Source organism: Hippocampus guttulatus, chromosome 13, assembly GCF_054856545.1.
Source record: "Hippocampus guttulatus isolate MCC_2025c chromosome 13, RoL_Hgut_1.0, whole genome shotgun sequence".
In the NCBI taxonomy this organism is placed as follows: Eukaryota; Metazoa; Chordata; class Actinopteri; order Syngnathiformes; family Syngnathidae; genus Hippocampus; species Hippocampus guttulatus.
In genome coordinates this window covers 10,621,883-10,641,084 of record NC_141273.1, presented here as the reverse complement: position 1 = coordinate 10,641,084, position 19,202 = coordinate 10,621,883, and the positions used below count along the sequence as shown (strand labels likewise).

The 19,202-nt window shown below is 43.9% G+C and overlaps 2 protein-coding genes across 8 annotated transcripts in view; one reads left to right on the top strand and one right to left on the bottom strand.

The window, feature by feature from the left end:
• The first annotated feature begins 366 nt into the window (after positions 1–366).
• Positions 367–15,139, top strand: prima1 (proline rich membrane anchor 1). Of its 2 annotated transcripts, XM_086128072.1 has the most exons (5): positions 367–791; positions 2,329–2,470; positions 5,630–5,762; positions 13,258–13,334; positions 13,407–15,139. In XM_086128072.1, the coding sequence occupies exons 1-5, from the start codon at positions 657–659 to the stop codon at positions 13,427–13,429; spliced, it is 510 nt and encodes a 169-aa protein (XP_085984198.1). In that variant the 5' UTR covers positions 367–656; the 3' UTR covers positions 13,430–15,139. The 2 variants fall into 2 exon arrangements, with proteins under 2 accessions (XP_085984198.1, XP_085984197.1); XM_086128071.1 differs by having other exon boundaries at positions 13,258–15,139.
• A 3,616-nt stretch (positions 15,140–18,755) lies between these two features.
• Positions 18,756–19,202, bottom strand: part of unc79 (unc-79 homolog, NALCN channel complex subunit) — a 37,096-nt gene continuing 36,649 nt past the window's right edge. For all 6 annotated transcript variants that reach the window (XM_086127408.1, XM_086127410.1, XM_086127407.1 and 3 more), the window contains one exon: positions 18,756–19,130. In XM_086127408.1, coding sequence (XP_085983534.1) covers positions 18,942–19,130 — 189 coding nt within the window. In that variant the 3' untranslated portion in view covers positions 18,756–18,941. The remainder of the gene's footprint in view (positions 19,131–19,202) is intronic.

The window sequence follows — 19,202 nt, the reverse complement described above, 5'->3', positions numbered from 1 at the left end:
ATCAACCGACATTTAGACAATCAAACATACTCTAAAGCGCAATACGCACACGCACACACACACGCATGCACACACAGTCAGGATGGGCTAATGCTCCCAAGTGTCCAAACCTTATATTTTGGCACACAAAGGAGGAGGAGGAGGAGGAGGAAGAGGAAGGGGGCTGCATCAGTCGAACCCTCGGTTCTGCCCTCCGGACTCGCCCTGCACGCACTACAGATAAGTTCCAAGGAATCCTGCAGCACCATCTCCCTCTCCCCCCCCCCCCCCCCCCCGTTTCTCTCTCTCTCGCTCGCTCGCTCTCTCTCCTCTCGCCTTCAACTTCCACGGCTCGAGTGGCCCATTTGCACTGCTGCTGGCAGCCGAGGAAGGGATCATGTAAGGCATCGCGCAGACCCCCTCGCCCAAAAAAAAACCCCTAAAAACATCAACAACATAAACCAGATTTCAAAGCGAGGGAGGGAGCAACTTTAGAGATGTGGATCTATTTGGGTGATTCGCTGCTCCTCGTGCTACCGGCTCGCCCCGTCCTACGCTGTCGACACCGGTACTATTGCATCGCTGCCGATTTGGACTAGGATACCGCCCGGTGGAGGAGGAGGAGGAGGAAGAGGAGGAAGGTGCTGTCCCGAACACTTGACGCCCGTGCTGTATGGATGCTGCATCCCTTCGGATCGCCGAGAAGAGCGCCAATGGGAATGCCGCTCCAAGATCTCATGCCATTCACTTTAAGTTGTTGGCCTCTCCTCTTCGCTCACTGCCTTCTCTCGCTGCTCTTACTCACATGTCAGGTAACATGCAACACTTTGTTCTTCCTCTTATTTTTTGTTGTACACCACACAGAGGACGCTTAATCAGACACACTTGCACATCTGTCCATTTTGTGTTATCACAATGCACACAGTCAGAGAAATATGTGGTAATTTTTTTTTCATGTAATTAGTTTGAATGTTACTGAGAGCTGTTTCCATTGTTTGGGTCATTTACTTGCACGATAGGTTGTCTGAAAATGTGTCACTGTAGAATCATACTCACTGTGTTTTTAATATTTTTAGTCGCATATGACCCCCAAAAAAACATTAAGAACGTTCCTCAGTGTGATCCGGTGCAGTTTGACACCGCATGCCACAATGATAAATAATACATATTGTACAATATACTGTATTTGCATACATAGACCATCTTCCTTTCTTATAGGAAATTTAGGTGGCCAAATTATTAAGCATATCACTTAGTATGATTCAGAGCAGTTTTGGGCCACTATAACTACCTCATGATTATAGACATCTTGTTTATTTCATGTGAAATGTGAACAGAGAGAATTACGAAGGCTTCTGCATTGTCACACTAATTGCTAAAAAATAATAAAATAAATAAAAAAGGTTGTCAAAATATTAAGAATCCCCCTAAGATTTAGTGCAAGTCCACAATACCATAACCACACCACAGTGATGTAGATATTGTTTAATTAGTATCAAAAATTAACATTATGTTTGCCAAAGCGGAAGCTCCTGCATTGCCTCTTTAATAGCTAAATTAAAGAAACGCCCCCTTGTATCACACAATGCAATTCTTCTACACACATTATAAATATAAAGGCTGCGCCATGCTGCTCAATGAAGTAGCCAAAATAATAGGACCGCATTCACACACTCAATCAATTGCAGCTGTACACCACTACAACGCAACAACACTACCGTGTACATACTGTTAAATTAAACAAAAAAAACTGAAATCATAACTAATCATTCGCTTTGTAAAGGCAGAAAAACTTAAACTTGAATTGGACATCAGCACTGTGTATTGTGCAGGTATCCCTAATGTTGTGGCCACACAGAGTAGTTAATGTTTGTCAGGTTGGTGGTGACACAGCTCATGGCACACAAATATCACCAGTGGGAACATGGAGTGTTTTTCCCCCCCCGAGACTATTCGCCGCCAATCTCAGCGGGACGTGTGCAGCAGGCATATGCTAGTGCTGAGTCGTGTAACCTGTGCTCCCCCCGCTGCTGCCTACAGATAGACGGTGAGCTGTTGCTCATACACACACGCACTGTTATAGCAGGGTTCACGTGTAATGTGATCTGCTTGAGTTTGCAAGTCCACCCACTCGCACTCCTCGGGGCGGCCTGCTGCCCACTCTGTTGGTGGGTGGGTGGCTTCTTACAGGGATTGCAGCTGGAGATGTGCTACTATTCCGCGTGAGCCAGTCACAACAGCAGCGGGAGAGAATGCTGAGTACAATTAAGCACGTGCGTGTTGTGAGGATAGCATTTCAGTCTTTCCCCCCCCCCCCCACCCCCATTGTCTTCCTGGTTTCAAACAAAGGGAGAACTCCAGAGGCCATGCTCACAGACCGTGGCAGAGAAAGTTAGCCAACAGTGCCAGCTGGCGTGCCACTGTCGAAGATACCCTCCACTTCCCCCACCGCCACCTCCCCCGCCTCCCCCACGGCTATTGGGCACCATAGGTAAGAACTCCAGCATCTGTTTCACTCAGCTGTGCTCTCGTTCCAATGGCGGCAAGTACAAATACTATGTCACCTTACTGAAATTTGAACACAGATATCTGTAACGTTCTACTCCATACGTAGTCAAAATGGACCTGTTACTTTTTGGAAAAGAAATACAGGTAAATAGAGAGGTAACGTCAACTATGGTTGATCTTTTGATTTTTTTAAAAATGTGTTTTTATGGGACAATGCACGTTAATCAACACAAAAATAAACAGTGTAAATGCGCTGGACTTAGCATAAATGCTAGTTTTCAGTCCCAAGGCTAACCGACTGAAATTTTAGGGACCTAAAAGAACACAACAATTCAGAGACGCAGAATACTAATCCATGTATAAATTTATTGAAGAAAACTGATGTTGTCAGCTCCAAAGAGATTTGTGGGAAATATGTTGTATCTTGAGCTAGCTTAAAACAACCATTCAAAATTTCTCCTTTTAATTTGAAAAGACACAAGGTGTATTTGTTCAATTCTTAACATTCAATAACTCTGCAACTTTTTTTGTTAATTGATGCAGTTCGCAAAACTATGGGAGCACGTTTGGAAAACCTAAACGCCTATTAGCCAATGCTAGCTAGAGCGGTATTTTAAAAAAAAAGTAAAGTCTGTTGTTTGACTGTAAGAAAAAAAATCCTTATTACTTTTGTACTTAAGTGCATCTCAGAGTCTAAACAATTGCATTTTTACTGTGGGAATGTACTTGAATCGGTATTTTCTTTCCACGAGTATCTTTACCTCTGCCTAAGTATAGACTGTGAGTACTTTTGCCGCATCTGACTCTCTCCCAGCTTTCCATGCGACGTGGCTCCTTTCGTGCAGAAATGCACCCTCCGTCCCCTCGAATTTTTGCATGTGTACGCTTGTGCATGTGATGGAGCCAGCAGGATGTTGACAGCAGAGCTAATTTATGCTGGGCCTCACCCTGGGGAGTACCCAGCTGCCCGTGAGATCCAAAGCCTGTTGGGCCGCCAAACTCACTGGCTCATTGCGAGGGTTTCCCCTGGAGGACCCAACAGTGATTAAAACACAGACGACTTAATTAAATTAGCCATAATCCGATCAAGAGAGGAGGCTAATGAAGCAGCACACTTTTTGTTTTGAAGTTGAGCTGGCGGCGATAAGTGTGTGCTGTGTTCGGCGCCGATTCCGGCAGATTTCTTTTTGGTCTGAAATCCACTGATCGGCCAACATATTTCACCTGCCAGCCTGCTGAAAGTAGATCTGATTTGTACATGGTCTCACGCCCTGTTAATGAACAGCGCATTGAAATATGGGCGACAGGCGTTGCTGATGATGCAGCCATTGTGAGCTATTACCACGACTCTTTAGAATCACTCACCCCGAGTCTTTTACAAGAGGTGGGGATGAGTACTTCGTCATCAGCAGACAGCACCGGTAAGGTTTTCATCAATCTGCTCCAATGATTTTCCTTTTGGCTCACTGTTTGTTTTTTCCCCCTCCCAACACACCAGTAGGCTCCCTTTGAATGAGGAGTCATAGTCCCCCTTTGTGATTGTAGTCAAGGTCACAGCAACAAACACCACCAGGAGCATCTGACCGAAAGCTTAAGTAGGGATGGTGAATGCTCAGTTTTTTAAAAATTATGTTGTTTTTGGCAGTTGATTTATATGACAACCGTCATTAGAAACCTCAAAATGCAAACTTGTAAGTTCAATTTCATTCACCATGGTGCAGTTCTCAGATCTGTAAAACTTGAATGAATTTTGAAATAGGGCTGCAGCTATTGAATATTTTCGTTGAGTAGTCGGATGTTCAAAAAAAAAAAAACCAGATAGAGATACAGAAGCCAACCCCCCCCCCCCCACACATTTCCATGATAATAAATGGCAAACTTTGTCATTGTTAGATAATCAACATTTTATACTTAAATTTCAAATGTGCATCGCAGCACACTACAGAAACTTCTCCTAACCCTAAAAATATCTCATTCTACTTTGTATGCATTTTGCCACCTCCCCGAGTACCCATTGTTGTTCAAAGTTACATCACAGTAAAAAAATAAAAATAACATTGCTGACTAATGGCTTAGATGCATCTTACAACATATTCTCTCATTTTTAAAAATCCATTGTGTTATCTGTACAACGGATTCTCTATTTATGACCGATGTGGCAAATTTATCTCATTTCAAGGGTCTGAATCGAAGCACAGATGCAACATAAGAAGGCACACTGTCATAACTTATTTTTTTGTTTGCTTGTTTTAATTTCATGGTCTATAGTGGTTTTTTTTCTGTATTGTGACTTACTACTGCATTAGAATAACTTAGTGATATGTGTACCGGTAGTTACGTTCAGGTGACTGTACGTCACTGGAACGGAACACTAAACCACAAATGTATTGCATAAGACATTGCAAAAACTCCCCAAACTTTTTTTTTTTTAAATCATTTTTACTAGTCTGGTGTCATGTAACATACCTTAATGCCCTAAGGCCTTGATACGCTGCTCGGTGTTGTGAGAAAATGCAAGCAGGCCCATTTAATGCATTTTAGCTCCTTTACAAGACTGTTTAAAAACGGGTGCAGACCCTTTGAATTATTCATGTGATGGAGGCTCACTTTAATCCTCGTAATTATCATTCTATTCTTTCATCTAAGGCGTGAAGTTTTTCTCCAAAGTGTAATCTTTAGAAGGCAATCAATATTCATGGGTAAAAAAAATGCAGTCCCCCCCCAATGGAATGGGTTAAGCAATGGAATGGGTTAAGCAGGAGCATTACCTACAACAATGCTGACTGGAGAAATGTAACCTTGACTGAAGGGAGTTTTTCAATTTGGAGTGACTTACTGTAGAACATGCCCTTTATGCATATTAATGAGCATCAGTGTCGATGGATGGATAGATAGATAGATAGATAGATAGAGGCATAACATGCTCCAAGTTGCTGATGCATACAAGTGAGTGAGTCTTCCTGGACACAACTAATGTGCGGTGTAAGAGTGCTGTTGTCAAGGAACCTAAATGATTTATGGTGTCATGCACATGGATATCAATCATTGACTGTTAAACAGAAGAATTGGAGTGGAGCCAAGTGTCTTCTTGGCTTTTTCTTAATGTCATGTTTTGACGTGTTTTGGCTTTTCCTCTCTCCAGCGGCAGAACCAATGGTGCCCTTGGTGAGACCCTGGTGGACAGACATGGACTTTATAGTGCTGGGAATAGTGGGCTGTGCCTCGGCACTCTTCCTTCTCTCAGCCATCATCATTTGCTACAAGGCCATCAAGAGGTCAGTTGTCCCTTGTACTTAAAAAAAAAAAAAAAAAACGGTCCTGTTTTGCTGTTCAAATGAAGTAGAGCACAGACCTCTGACATAGTAAAAGGCGCCGGGAAATTCACAATCACATTTTGGCAAGCAGCATCAATGAGGAAGTCAACGACAATGAATGTAGAGTATTGGGAACCCACTCACAACAGCTAATTTAATCACCTAAAATCTGCTACACCAAGATTGTTTAATCTTGGAAATGGACAAAAAAAAAATACTAAAGCAAAAGAAGGAAAAAACATGATGTGTCGCCAAAGTAATTCATTCATCCATTTTTCGAACCGCTTTATCCTCACAAGGGTCGGGGGGGGGGGGTGCTGGAACCCATCCCTGCCGTGTTCGGGCAGTAGGCGGGGGACATGCTGAACTGGTTGCCAGCCAATCGCAGGGCACACAGTGACGAACAACCATCCGCGCTCACACTCACACCTAAGGACAATTTTGGAGTGTTCCATTAACCTGCCATGCGTGTTATTGGAATGTGGGAGGAAACCAGAGTACCCGGAGAAAACCCACGCAGGCCCGGGGAGAACATGCAAACTCCACACAGGGAGGCCGGAGCCGGAATCGAACTGGCAGGTATCTAAAATGAGGTTTCAAAATCGTTTAAAGTCAAGCCAACTCAAGATGGTGAGCACCAATCCAACTTGAAGGCAGTCGACATGATGTGCCATTTGGGCGAAACGTGTTGTGTCATGTGAGGGTTGATGCGAGGGTTCCGTATTGACTGATGAGCCACATAGAGGTTGAATCACAGAAAGGGCTGTAAAATGTCTCAGAGTAAGAGTGATGATTTCCAAACGGACTGCCTGACTACGTGATACCGTACCGTACACTTTGTTTTTATTTGCATAAGTGCATCTCACATCGGCAGAGAGGAATCCCACGTGGGTGCTGGTGCGACTGGAAATGTTTCCTCCCCGTTTGGCTTATTAGAGGAAAGGCTGCGCGCAGCTTTGGCCCCAAGCGAAAGCTAGACCCATTTTTGTGTGCCATTCAATGTCACACATGTACTCGGAATTACACGTTCATGTCGGCAGACATTTAATAAAGACGTACACACACCAGTTCCCCTCGCGTGCGAACGAGCATCCATAAACATCTTGACATATTTACACGCCCGTGTGAAAGTAACTCCACATGCGTATGCTAAATCACAGAGTTGTTTTATGAACCCGTGATGAATCCACATAATTATATTTGATATTTATTGAACTATATTAAGCCACCTTCAGCAGAACTCAATTTCTCCTTTCTCCAAAAAACAAATAGGCAAAGCCAAGCAGCGGAAGTAATGGGTGGTTGGCTCAGGAATTCATTATGGCAATTTTCCAGCCCCCCCTACCCCTGTGTAGCCAAGGGGCTTTTTTTTTTTTTTTTAATGCAGTAGCGGCAGGAAAGTGTTGTTGCAATAAACCCAAGTCATTATTTATGAATTAATTTGCCTAGTCATTCAGTTGCAGGCCACATCTTTTATACATGCAAGCAGGTCATGTCCTGAAGCCCCCGTGGGCTCCAGACTGCTTGCAGACTTCAGTGCCACGCTACTTAAAACCAGGTCCAGTCAGAGCTCATTACGCATTCATTTGTCAGCGGCGTGCAATCGAAGGATAAATGGGCTTCCTTTCGCATTTGTCATGCCTGCCCTAATCACTTAAAAGTCAAGAGAGAATAAATGACGATGAAAAGGAATGATTACATATTCTATGGCAAGGACAGCCAAGAAAATAATTGAGAATCTAAAGCGACGTTCATAAAAAAATGTGAAAGACCACACACAACTAGGAAAGTCAGCAACGATGCTGGTGAAACAGTGCTTTTAGTCAATAGCAATAACCGCGAAAGGGGTAGTCAGAGAGCAATAAACCACATCCAATATGTATCACGTTCTTCCATGCCTTCTTTGCTTCAGGCTTTCCTCAAATAAAATCATCTAGATGAGGTCCAGGGCCAGACAGCTGAGGAGGTGAGGGCCAAGCTCTGCAGGCCACAACCCTATTGGCCTTTTCTTATTTATTAATAATATTTGTCTGTCACTCATCTGCCGCAGGCAAAAGGTCCTGGCAGGAAGAAAAAAAAAAAAGAAGGAAAGAAAAACAAAACACGTCTCCGCTATTCTATTCTATTGAGAGTACACAGCAGCGGAAACAGCAGGGAGTCTGATGTGTGCAAGCGTAAAGAAGAGAATCAGACACATGCTGCCTCTCAGTGTTGCCGTGGCATCCCAAGCAAAAGACATGAAGCTGCTTCTGTCTCCCGGCTGTCCGCCAACCCAGAAAGCCAAAATAAACAAAGCTCAGCCCGACGTGCTAATGGAGCGAGATGCTTTTTCTAATCACTTAGCGCTCCGGGAGGCTTGTCTAAAAGCGGATATCACTCCACAGCTGCTCCCGACCGATTCAAGGGCAATGCAGTACAGCCAAGGAAACTTGTTAAATCTTAAGCAAGAGGGCTTCTCATGTAATATTTCATCATTTAGCCTCTCATTTTGAAAACTAGCATTTCCTGACCGATACCTACAGAGCACTCTGTAGTGTTGTGAACCACCGAATGTTACTGTAGTTTCCAGATGGCAATTGAAAACAGTGCGTATGACATGTCCTAATTTCATTACGAGCCCAAACTTCAAACGGGACTGTGCGCCGTGATTGCACAGCTTTCCTATAAAATATTCATCTAACACGTGAAGTGTTGTGTTGCCACCTGCCACATGTCAACAGCTTGCCATCTATTATTGAAACCCTGTGTACACGTCCAAGAAAGCTCAGCCCTGTCCAGTGTCCTCAAGCAACACGGTCAGCGGTTGTTAACAGTGGACACATGCACCTTGCAACAGTTGCATCTCAATAAATTGGAATTATCATAAAAATGTAAATTTGATGTAAAATTTATCAATTATATATAATACAGATTCATTCAACATAATGGGAAAAAACGCAAATACTCCCAATGTTGTGGTAGATGCTGCTACCTTATGAGTAAATAGCACTGGTTCGATTCCCAGCTTACAGCCCATTGCCATACAAAAAAGTGGGTCACAACATCAGGAAGGGCATCTGGTATAAAAACTGTGACAAACAAGCAGGTGATTCTCTGGAGAATGCTCACGGAACAAGTTGAAAGTTGCAACGTATTCAGAAGCCCAATTCCCACTTAATTTCTATCTGAAGATGACTTTTGATTATTTCTTGTGCGTGATTTCATTCGCTCCTAGCTAAAATCATCAAAATCATACGAAAAAATACATCATACATACATTACAGTCTAATTCTGTCATATATTTGTATAATTCGTGGCTTTCACTTTTTGAAGTAAAGTCATGAAATGGTTTCCACGATATTCTAAATTAACTAAATCTAAAGCGGTGAGTATTTTTTGCGGGGGACGGGGGGCGGTTTCATACAGTACATGAATATGGCTGCTCCTCACTCTGTTTTCAAATTAGGCAAATCCCCAAACTGCCTGTTTGGTCCCCTTGAGGAAACCATCAGAACACCGCAGCTCCCACACGCATGCTGATCCTCACCCACACAACATAATGTGATTCTCCCTTTGTGCTTGGACTATTACATCTCTTAGGCTTTCCCAGGGTCCTGCGGGGACACTGCGACTGGCATCTGTCCCCAATAAAATATACGTCATGACTAATTCTTTGTTTACAACTAAGCCATTAGCCAAAAACAGCACCACCAACAACCTCAAAATCTTTTTCGTCAAGTGTGTTGCTTTTATGTACATTTGGTTATCTGGTAATTCACAATTTCTAAGCCTAAAGTTAGCCAAGTAATATTTACTAATGGTGGTCCAGTGGTTAGCGCGTCGACCTCACAGTGCAGAGGGTTCAATTCCAGCTCCAGCCTCCCTGTGTGGAGTTTGCATGTTCTCCCTAGGCCCGCGTGGGTTTTCTCCGGGTACCCTGGTTTCCTCCCACATTCCAAAAACATGCATGGCAGGCTGATTGAACACCCTGAATTGTCCCTAGGTGTGAGTGTGAGCACGGATGGTTGTTCGTCTCTGTGTGCCCTGCGATTGGCTGGCAACCTTTTTTCCCCTGATAATATCAACATTTAAAATGTAGTTTGGTGAAAACGACAAAGTAAATCCACACGGAAATAATTGATGCTGCCAGAATTCTTTATATTTAAATGCTATCTGGATTGTCACCAAAATGTGAACATTTTCTTTGTTGGGCCATTCCACCCGCTACTCATTTTTCATGGAAATCGAATTCGAAAAGTCCAGAAACTCACACACCACCAACACATGAATTAATGACTAGAGTCATGGCGACACAATTGTTGCCAGCAACTTTGTCCGGGGGATGAAAGTACTCTCTTTGACTATAGACAGCCGAGCAGGTCCTGAGGAGTTGTGCCGTGTATGAGTGGCGGAACGCTGTGACAGCCCAGAGTGACATAACGGTTTAACAGGTGTGACAAAATCACAGTCACGTTGGAAAAACGGGGGCAACCTGAAAACGAGGGCTGACGAATCAACTCGACAGCGGGAGAGCGTTCAAACAGAGTGAGCGTGTGCAGGAGGAAAAGTCTTGGCAAAGCAACGCAGAAATGCGCTACTCATGTAACCTTAGAGGACACCGTGGCACGCGATTGAAATGAGACAAAAGTGTTCGGGATTTTTTTTTTTCCCCCCTCCGGGATATGTCGTCTCGTGCGTATGATTGTATATTAGATTAGATGACTGCGGCGTCATTGTAAAACATACGACAACAAATTTCCGTGCATCTGAAAACCAGACCCGTGAAATAGAATAGAATTTAGATCAAAGTATGTCTCATATTCTGATTGACAAAGTACACAGAGGACATACAAACACAGTCCAAAGCAGGGTTGGGAGAGGCACACTCTCTACTCCAGCTTGATTCTGTCGGCGCGCCAACACTTTCCTCCATCCACCCATTTTCTATCCCGCTTACCCTCATTGCGGTTTACGGCAGAGCAGGCATGTCCAAAGTCCAGCACGTGGGCCAAATGCAGCCCATATAAGAAAACCGTGTTGCACGAACGTTTAATTGTGATAAAATTGAATGAGTTATGGACAAAGTACAGTATTGGCTCAATTATAAGACGGCCCTGATTATAAGACGAGCCCCTCTTTTTCAAGACTCAAATTTAAAAATGACTTTTTGAACACCAAATAAATTTTTTATACAGAAAATAGTGACAGTACATCTGAAACAAATGATTATAACAATATATTTGAGAGAAAACACATGCTATTTTGCCTCATTCAAATCTAAAGTGCAATCACATTCGTAAATGAATGGCTTCTGGTTTTTGAAACGTAAATTACATCATAACTTCTCCTCAGCTGCCAGTTAACCTGGCCGATCTTCGACCCACTTTTCTCCAGATTGTCACTACGTTTCTCCATTTTCTGTTATTTTCTTCTCTTTTCCTTCTTACCGCTATTTTTTATTTTTCTTCTTCGTGCTACCGCTACTTTTTATTTTTATTCTTCGTGGCAGGGGTTCACTTTGGCCTGGGGAGTCAAGTTCAGCATTCGCTTCATTGATATCTGGCGCCATCTAGCGTCGTCAATGGGTATAATGTCTAGACCCCGAATTTAAGACGACCCCCACTTTTTCAGTCTTATTTCAATGCAAAAAACCCCGTCTTATATTCGGGCCAATACGGTATTTTTTAATTCACAAAATGACAACAAACAAGGTCCAAGGTTCACATATTCTCAGACTACCAGGTCACATTCGAGCTTAAAGTAAATATCGGGTGCACGTTGGCCCCGGACTGGTCTGAGAAGAAGCGGTCAAAGTTGGAGCTACCAGTCGTTGCTTTTGAAAGACAAGATGTCGCTCAGGGCTCCTCTGCGTTGGAGAGCACACTGTAAGCTGCAGAGCGGGACAATGACTGTACTAACTGTATTCACATGTGGTCTCTTGACTTACATAAGCCAGGCGAGCTGAGGGGGTGCGCTGCACAAGGCACAGTACACTGGACAAATATAATAAGCACAAAGGCATACGAGAGTGCATGAAAGGAGCGTCGTTGAATAATCCTAGCCTTCAATTCGTCCCGTCTTTAGTTTTGCACCAGGAGGTACTTTCACATATGGATGGATGTTATTCCCAGCTTGGTTCGACAGCAGCACGCATACTCATTACGTAGGGGAGAGATTGCTTCGATAGCGGTCGCAGGAGGTAATTGCCTTATCGTCTGCGTCGCAATGCATCTTTCCCTTCCAGCAAATGTGACCTTTGAACAGAGGCCTTATTGGAAAGGATCGACGAGACAGAGAAAACCAAATCAACATCTCGAATAACTCAAAAGTCCCTTTTTTTTTTTTTTTTTTAATGGCAGGGCCTTTAGTTGCCATGGAGCGCAATGTGGAATAGTGACCACTGGCACGCAACACTCCATTTCATCTCTGGAGTTTATCATCGCTTCCGCGACCTCGACCCGCTCTGCCTCCTGGGCCACGGCCGGGCAATAGTTTGATGTCTGTTGTGTTTTACTGAACCCTTTCGGGGACAGCGGTTACTAGAGTGGACAGCTTATCATGTTATTAGGTTACAAGCTCCATGAAAGGGTTAAATTGTGTTCCCTTTTGTGCTTCTACATTAAGCCGATATTACGAACCCATCCAGCAACATGCCATACGCTTCGCCTGTCTGTGCCAACTGAAAATAAGTAGCCGGTAAAAGTATTCCGAGGTGTTGATGATGATAAATGGCTGCCGTTTCCTTCTTTGTGTCTCGGCCAGGGGTGTCAAACTCATTTTTGTCGTGGGCCACATTTTAGTTACCATTTCTCTTGGAGGGCCATTATAACGGAAACCATATAAAAAAAAGTCAATAACGGTTGATTCAATTATTCTTTAAGTGACTGTAATGAGGGGTTTGGTCACAAGAAAATGATGAAAATATGTCTCAAATTTATTAAATATGATAATTTTACATTTTGGTCAAGATTTTAGCAAGCATCATGGAAGTTGACATGTTTAATTTGCTTTCACGGGCCACATAAAATGATATGGCGGGCCAGATCTGGCCCCTGGGCCTTGAGTTTGACACCTATGATTTAGGCCATCTTGTATTCGCCCAAACAGAGCACCCGTATTTATTTTAAGGCAAACCAATAAATAATGAAATGGAACATATTTTCTGTCAAGCGGTGAAGATAGAAATGGGGTGCCTCGTCTCCACCGCTGGACAGAAAAAAAATGTTTCTAAATGTTAAATCACAGTTTCTTATTCTTAACCAAGCATTAACTGTTAATTTATTCACATTTAAAAAAAAATAAATGCTATTCTACCATCAATAATTACATCAATGTATAGTTTGAACGGCATAGGAAATGAATGAACGGAAGGATTTTATTGATTGATTTATTTTTAAAATCGTACATTTATTGCAGCCATTGGTGGTTAAATTGTATTGATCTTGTATCAGGTGCTCACTGTTTTTGTTGTTGTTAGGAAACCGCTACGTAAGGAAGAGAACGGGACAAGTCGCGGGGAATACGCTATGAGCATCCGCACCAAGAAGGCCATGGGTACAAACAACACTGTGGTATAGACTTGACTTCAGCTTGGAACAGGAAGTGACAGCATTCGTCATCTTTCAGGCCCACCCCCTTTTCCTCAGTGACCCCTTTTCTCACCCACAATGCAACAGAGTTGCAGGAAACTCATCCTTCTTATGGTCGGACCGAAGGCACCAGTGAGCTGAAGAAAAGGTGGAAGGAAATGCCATGAAGGCAAGCGAGGATGAAAGGCCCCACCCCACCCCTGACAGCCCCCTCGTCCCCCACCCCGCCCCCCACGATGTGTGTTGTTGAAAAGCATCCCAGCAGGCTGAGCACTTGCTCTTAGTAAGAGCAATAAGAGCAAGTGTTGCTGACAGGCTGCTGACTGTGGGCCAGTCTGCCGCACGTCCAGACCTCACGCGTGCGAGAGAAGTGCAGACAATAGAGCGGCCCCGCGGCGCCATCACACACGATAAATAACGTGCATGCACTTTTTACAGAGAATGCAATTTTTTTTTTTTAAGAATATATGCTCCATTTTTGGTTCTGCATTTTGGAGACAGATGCCTTGCAGGGGCATGAGCTGACTGTCACTCCTGACTCTGAGGCGTGCATTCATGACTATGCAATTTAAAGAAATCCATACTTTGAAAAAAAAAAAAAAAAAAAGGAGGCAACATCAACACGTTCAAGATTCACTGTAACATACTTTAGTCATTCATCTATTTATTTTTCTACCAAAAAAAAGATATTGTACAGTCCTCAGCATTTGTTTTTGGGATTTTTTTTTTTAAAGTGACTTATTTATACACAATTTTATTTGGCCACAGAATACCGTTGACGGTGTTGTGGACACAATGATGCAGAAAACGGCATCGCTCATTGGTATCTGCGTGTTTGTTGAGATTTCGTGTTTTGTCTCAATGTCACAGTGTGCTTTCTCTATTGCATTACACGCTAGCCCACTGTTGATTTTGTAAAATTCAACTCGGTGCACGTTCTTCCTTACAAGGGCAATGGAGCCTCTAAGGTGCAACGCAATCCATTCTGCGACAGTAGACTGCTCAACTCTCTGTCAGTCATTTATCATAGGAAAGGATTAAAAATAGAAATGTTATCTTCCAGAGTGAAACTGTTACCATCTTAAAAACTGCACTGGCCATGTTTCCAGTAACTAGTCCTTTTAACCCTTTCAGGGACAGAACTATGAACACTTCCAAAATGCAATCAGTCTCGACACAAACCATTTAGGCTCCTTCAAGTAAAAAAAAGAAAAAAAAGTGGAATACCCGACAAGAACAGCTGAACTTTATTTGGTTGTAATCATAATCGCTTGCTGACTCACATTTAACATGAGTTTGTATGCATTTGGTTAATTTAGAGCACAGCCAAATGCCCGGTTATAAAAGACTGTGCGCACTTGTCCAACCGAATTACACAAGCAGAAGCATCCAAAAATTATTTTTTAATCAGCACCTGTGGTGGCTTTGGAGTAACTGGCATGCCCCCCCCCCCCCCCCCCCCGAGTCTGTAATGGTTGGTAATCCTTTTTGAAACCGAGAGCAACTTCTTGGCTACTGAGTGTGAAGCAATACTAAAATAAACCTCTACAAATGATCACTTGTACAAGATTCTGAGAAAATCACAATGTCCCATAACTGGTTAGCTATACAGTATTTGGAATGGGCCCGCGGGCACCGGGTTTGTGACCCCCTGTGATAGTTGTAAATGACCACGATATTGCAATAATTTCCATTTTCTGCCCTATGGTTATCATCACGTTTGTCTTAATCATGCAAAAGAAACACAGAAGAGACAAAGAAAAAAACAATCACACTTCATGAATTCATCTTGAAATGCTCACTGAGCTGAAGTATTGCTTGGGGTTTTTTTTCCCCCCGAGGCCTGGCGTCGAACTGAAATTCCGAATGACTGTATATGAGTCGAGGACGTTTGACTTTAGAGGTTCCACTGTCGCCAAAGTGTCGTGTGTGTGTGTGGATTCGACAATTTTCCGTGTTTCTAAGTGTGTCACCAAGGACTCGTCACCTATCACCATAGAAACCAGGGGACTGACCTTGTCACTGGTGAGAGACAGGACGCTTGGCCAATAGTCAGGGATCAGGTTGCGTCCATGTGTGTTGTCACAAGAATCCTCCAACATGCCCTCTGGAAGAACACAACCGAGCATCAAGTCAACGCTGCTCTGCACTTTTCGAGTTTCATTCTAATTCAATGTGTGTGTGTGTGTGTGCGCGAAGAGTGCCCATCAAAGGCTTTCGGTTGAGTCTAGTTATCGGCTAATCTGTTGAAAACAAGAAGCTTGCTTTCAGACACGCACAGGTGGGAGCCATGTACCATGTACTTCGCTGTTATATGAGAGATGTGACGAATGCATGAATGTAAATATCGCTATTTAAATATCTGCCTTCTGGACTGTTAATTCATGCACAGGAACACACGTTTCTACATACGTCAAAGGAAAACAACGTGCTACCATTTAGAGTTGTTAATGGAACAAGCCATTCATGGACAAATGGCAATCGATACTCCAAACACACACACACACTTTTCGCATATAACAAAACAGAAAGAACCATGTGCATACGTTGATATCCTTGCTGACTTTTGTAAATAAAAGTGTACAGAACAAAAGCGTTACCTTTGATTTTGTTTAAAGGACATTGATGAACGTTTGCCTAAAGGAGGGAGGGTGGGGGGAAGGGTTAAAAAGGAGGTGTTATATTTAGCCTGTGCCTGGTCTGCTCTGTGTGGTGCAGGTCTGGAGCTGGGCCGCTCCCCTGTGGTGGGGAGGAGTGGTGTGGGAGGGGCCGGGGCGCTTGTGCTAAGTCTGTCTCACTCGCTGCATCTTTAATGAAGTGCCATCAACAGACCTTTTACCGCTTGCTATGTCACAAAGCAGCAAATGTGCAGGTCACATATAAATATAATCTAGCTAATGCGAATCGTGAACACTGTATCAACAATTCTGCTTACATACAAGACTATAGTAAGTATCTTCAGCCCCCCCACCCCCCCAAAAAATAGGCCTCATGCTGCCACTGATAAAGCATAATTTCAGATACCACTCTCATGTCTGATCAGGTGTGCTTAATGTTGTGGCTGCATACATGGACCGTGTAATGCAGGCTGATTCAGAGGAACACTGGAGAGTCAATGAATTCCAATGTGAATGAGGCACCGTAGACTACTTTTACAGCCACGCCTGCTGTGGATGTGCCGCTTGATGCTAACGCCGATGGACACTGTGAGCAATTTAAACATTCATGCATTGTCCAGCCCGGCCCGTGTGGCTTTTGCTGTCATAAAAACAAAGTGACAGCACTGGGCGGGGGTACCAGAGATTGTCACTTTCTCAACAAGCTTTACCAGGAATGATCATCCGCAGTACACAAAGGATGTTTTGCTTTTCATGGCGCATGAGCAGAGATGGAAAAAAGTAGGGAGAGCAGGGAGAGTTGTAACACGGGTCATTTTAAACACTTGCAGGAACAAGTTAGAAAACACCTTGCACATGCTTCGTTTCATCCTTAGTCCATATGATTCATTTCTTAGTGTATTTTAAGTCCGAGATGTTGTAGAGCCATAGCAATTTTACTTAAAATAGTTTAAAAAAAAGCCACTCTCAGTATCTTTAGTCATTATCATGGCGTTTACTTCACAATATTACATTTCACTCCAAGGTATTTTACAAATGTACGGAGCCCTTAAGGTGACATGGGAGAAAAAAAAACTTCCTTACCTACATTTCCTCGCAGAGATCGCGAAAGAGCATCAAGGTTTTCTGGAGGGCTGAGCGAAATAGCTGAGCAGTAGAGTATGGCAGTTAAGGTAACTGGCAACTGGGGGTCTCTTCAGACTGGCCTTAATGCTGCAGAGCAGAGTGTGGCTGACGAGGTGAAGACTGGCAGGTGTGTCGGTGGGACAGGTGCAATGATTGGGGGAGAGGGAGGGGCCACACATTGGAACACTGAGGTCAGACACAATGAATGGATTCTAACATAAACCTGCAGCTATCACAGTACTTTTTTTATATCAATTATTTGCAGATATAAACAACAGCCGATCGAGATATGTACGATTGAAGTACCACAGAAAGCTTTGACAACTCAAACTTCCCATATGTGAAAACTCTACCAGCACAGAATCAAAGTATTTGTACTTTGTCACTTTTCCACCAATATACATAAGTGTGTTTATGAGGTCTGACATTCACGATCTTTGAAGAGCCACTTGCACCCTGTCTGCCCAACAGGCCTTTGGTCAGCGTTAATTACCGCTGACTGCCACACTGTCCTCCAGGAGGCCATCAGGCAGGTGAGTCGGGGTGGGGAAAAAGCTGCATACCTGAAGGGCGCTGATTACATAAGTCGCTCCTATTGCGCGTGCGTGTGTGTGTGTGTGTGTGTGTGAGAGAGAGAGAGCTTCTTTCGGTAAAGAGACTTTGAGGTCAAATAATCACACGGGTGTGGAAGCGGCTGACAGATGCAACCTTGGCGCAAGGCGACTTGATTAAACCTGCACGCACACACACACAAACCAGCATCACTTTTGTCCGGCCTCTTGCAGGAGGAGAGCGTTGATGAGCCAAGACTGGAGGTTGATGACAAGGAGGTCACTGCGAGTCTGATTCAGCCAGCCTCACGGTTCACCCGGGTTGAGTGCGTGAGCGTGCATGTGTGTGAGTTCATTAGTCATATTGTGTGACTCATTTCGCTCACACCTCTCATCACAGGTCCACATTTGCACGCACAAATAAAAAAAAACTAAAATCCCCCCCAAAGCAACACACATCAAATGTTGCCGTGCTCCCACTCTTACATTTCCAATGTTTCAATGAGCAAATGAGATTAATGTTAAATCTTGATAATGAAATCCCAAACGAGATGAATGCGCCCTGCTGTCATGACATCTGTCATCCTCGGGGCTAATGCAGTTAGACCTCGCAACAATGCTCCATCACAACAAACCACATTAGGCCCAAGGTAATTGTATTTGCTTGGTTTAAGTCGGCTATGAGGAGGAAGGGGAGGCCTCCACTTTGGGCTAGGGTGCCGCTGGTACAGGGTGTGGTGGAGGGGAAATCTCTAACCAAAATAGGCTTGTTTAACTCTAAGCTCTGTCTCCCTCTTATCGAATTAGGAAGCTGCTCCCGCAACTCACGCGGCCCCCTGATGGATCCGAGTCGTGATGGCGGGAGGCGGCGTGACGGACGCTCTGACAAGAATCGGGAGACGGCGAGCTGGCTAAATGGGTGTCATGTCATTTTCCCGGAGAGGTCCAGTCTCTGGTCCGCAACCGTAAACAAGGCGGGCTGATTTAATCGTGCTGCCATTCGCATTATGGTAAAATGGACATTTGGAATATGAACGGAGACGTGAAAGGGAAGTAAATGTCACATTTGAATATAGGAAATGACAACCTGTCTTATATTAAAAAAAAAAAGAACTTTTATTGTCCAGTCGAAAACACATTTGCATTCAGAGCACAACACAGCTAAATAGAAATCTTCTGCAAGTGAGCCGTTAACAGTATAGCACAGATCTACTGTACATATTATACTAAAGGCAGTTCAACCCAGGTGAGCATCCTTTTTGGGTTGCAGAAAGTTGGTTACATGGGGTAGAACTGCGAGGCGGCCTCAGATGACTGGATCTCCACCTGAGCCATCTTGAACTGAGTGCACTGCAGCCACTTGCGCAGCGCAAAGGGCGGCGCTCCCGGCGTCTGACCTTGCAGACACTGGTGGTTCACGCGGTTCTGGATGGCCTGGAGACGCAGCTGCAGACCAGCCGACAGGTGCTGACGCGGGGCGGAAGGGAGGGCGGTTAACGATTTGCTTGGATTCTTTTATATTTACGTGGCATTTACAGG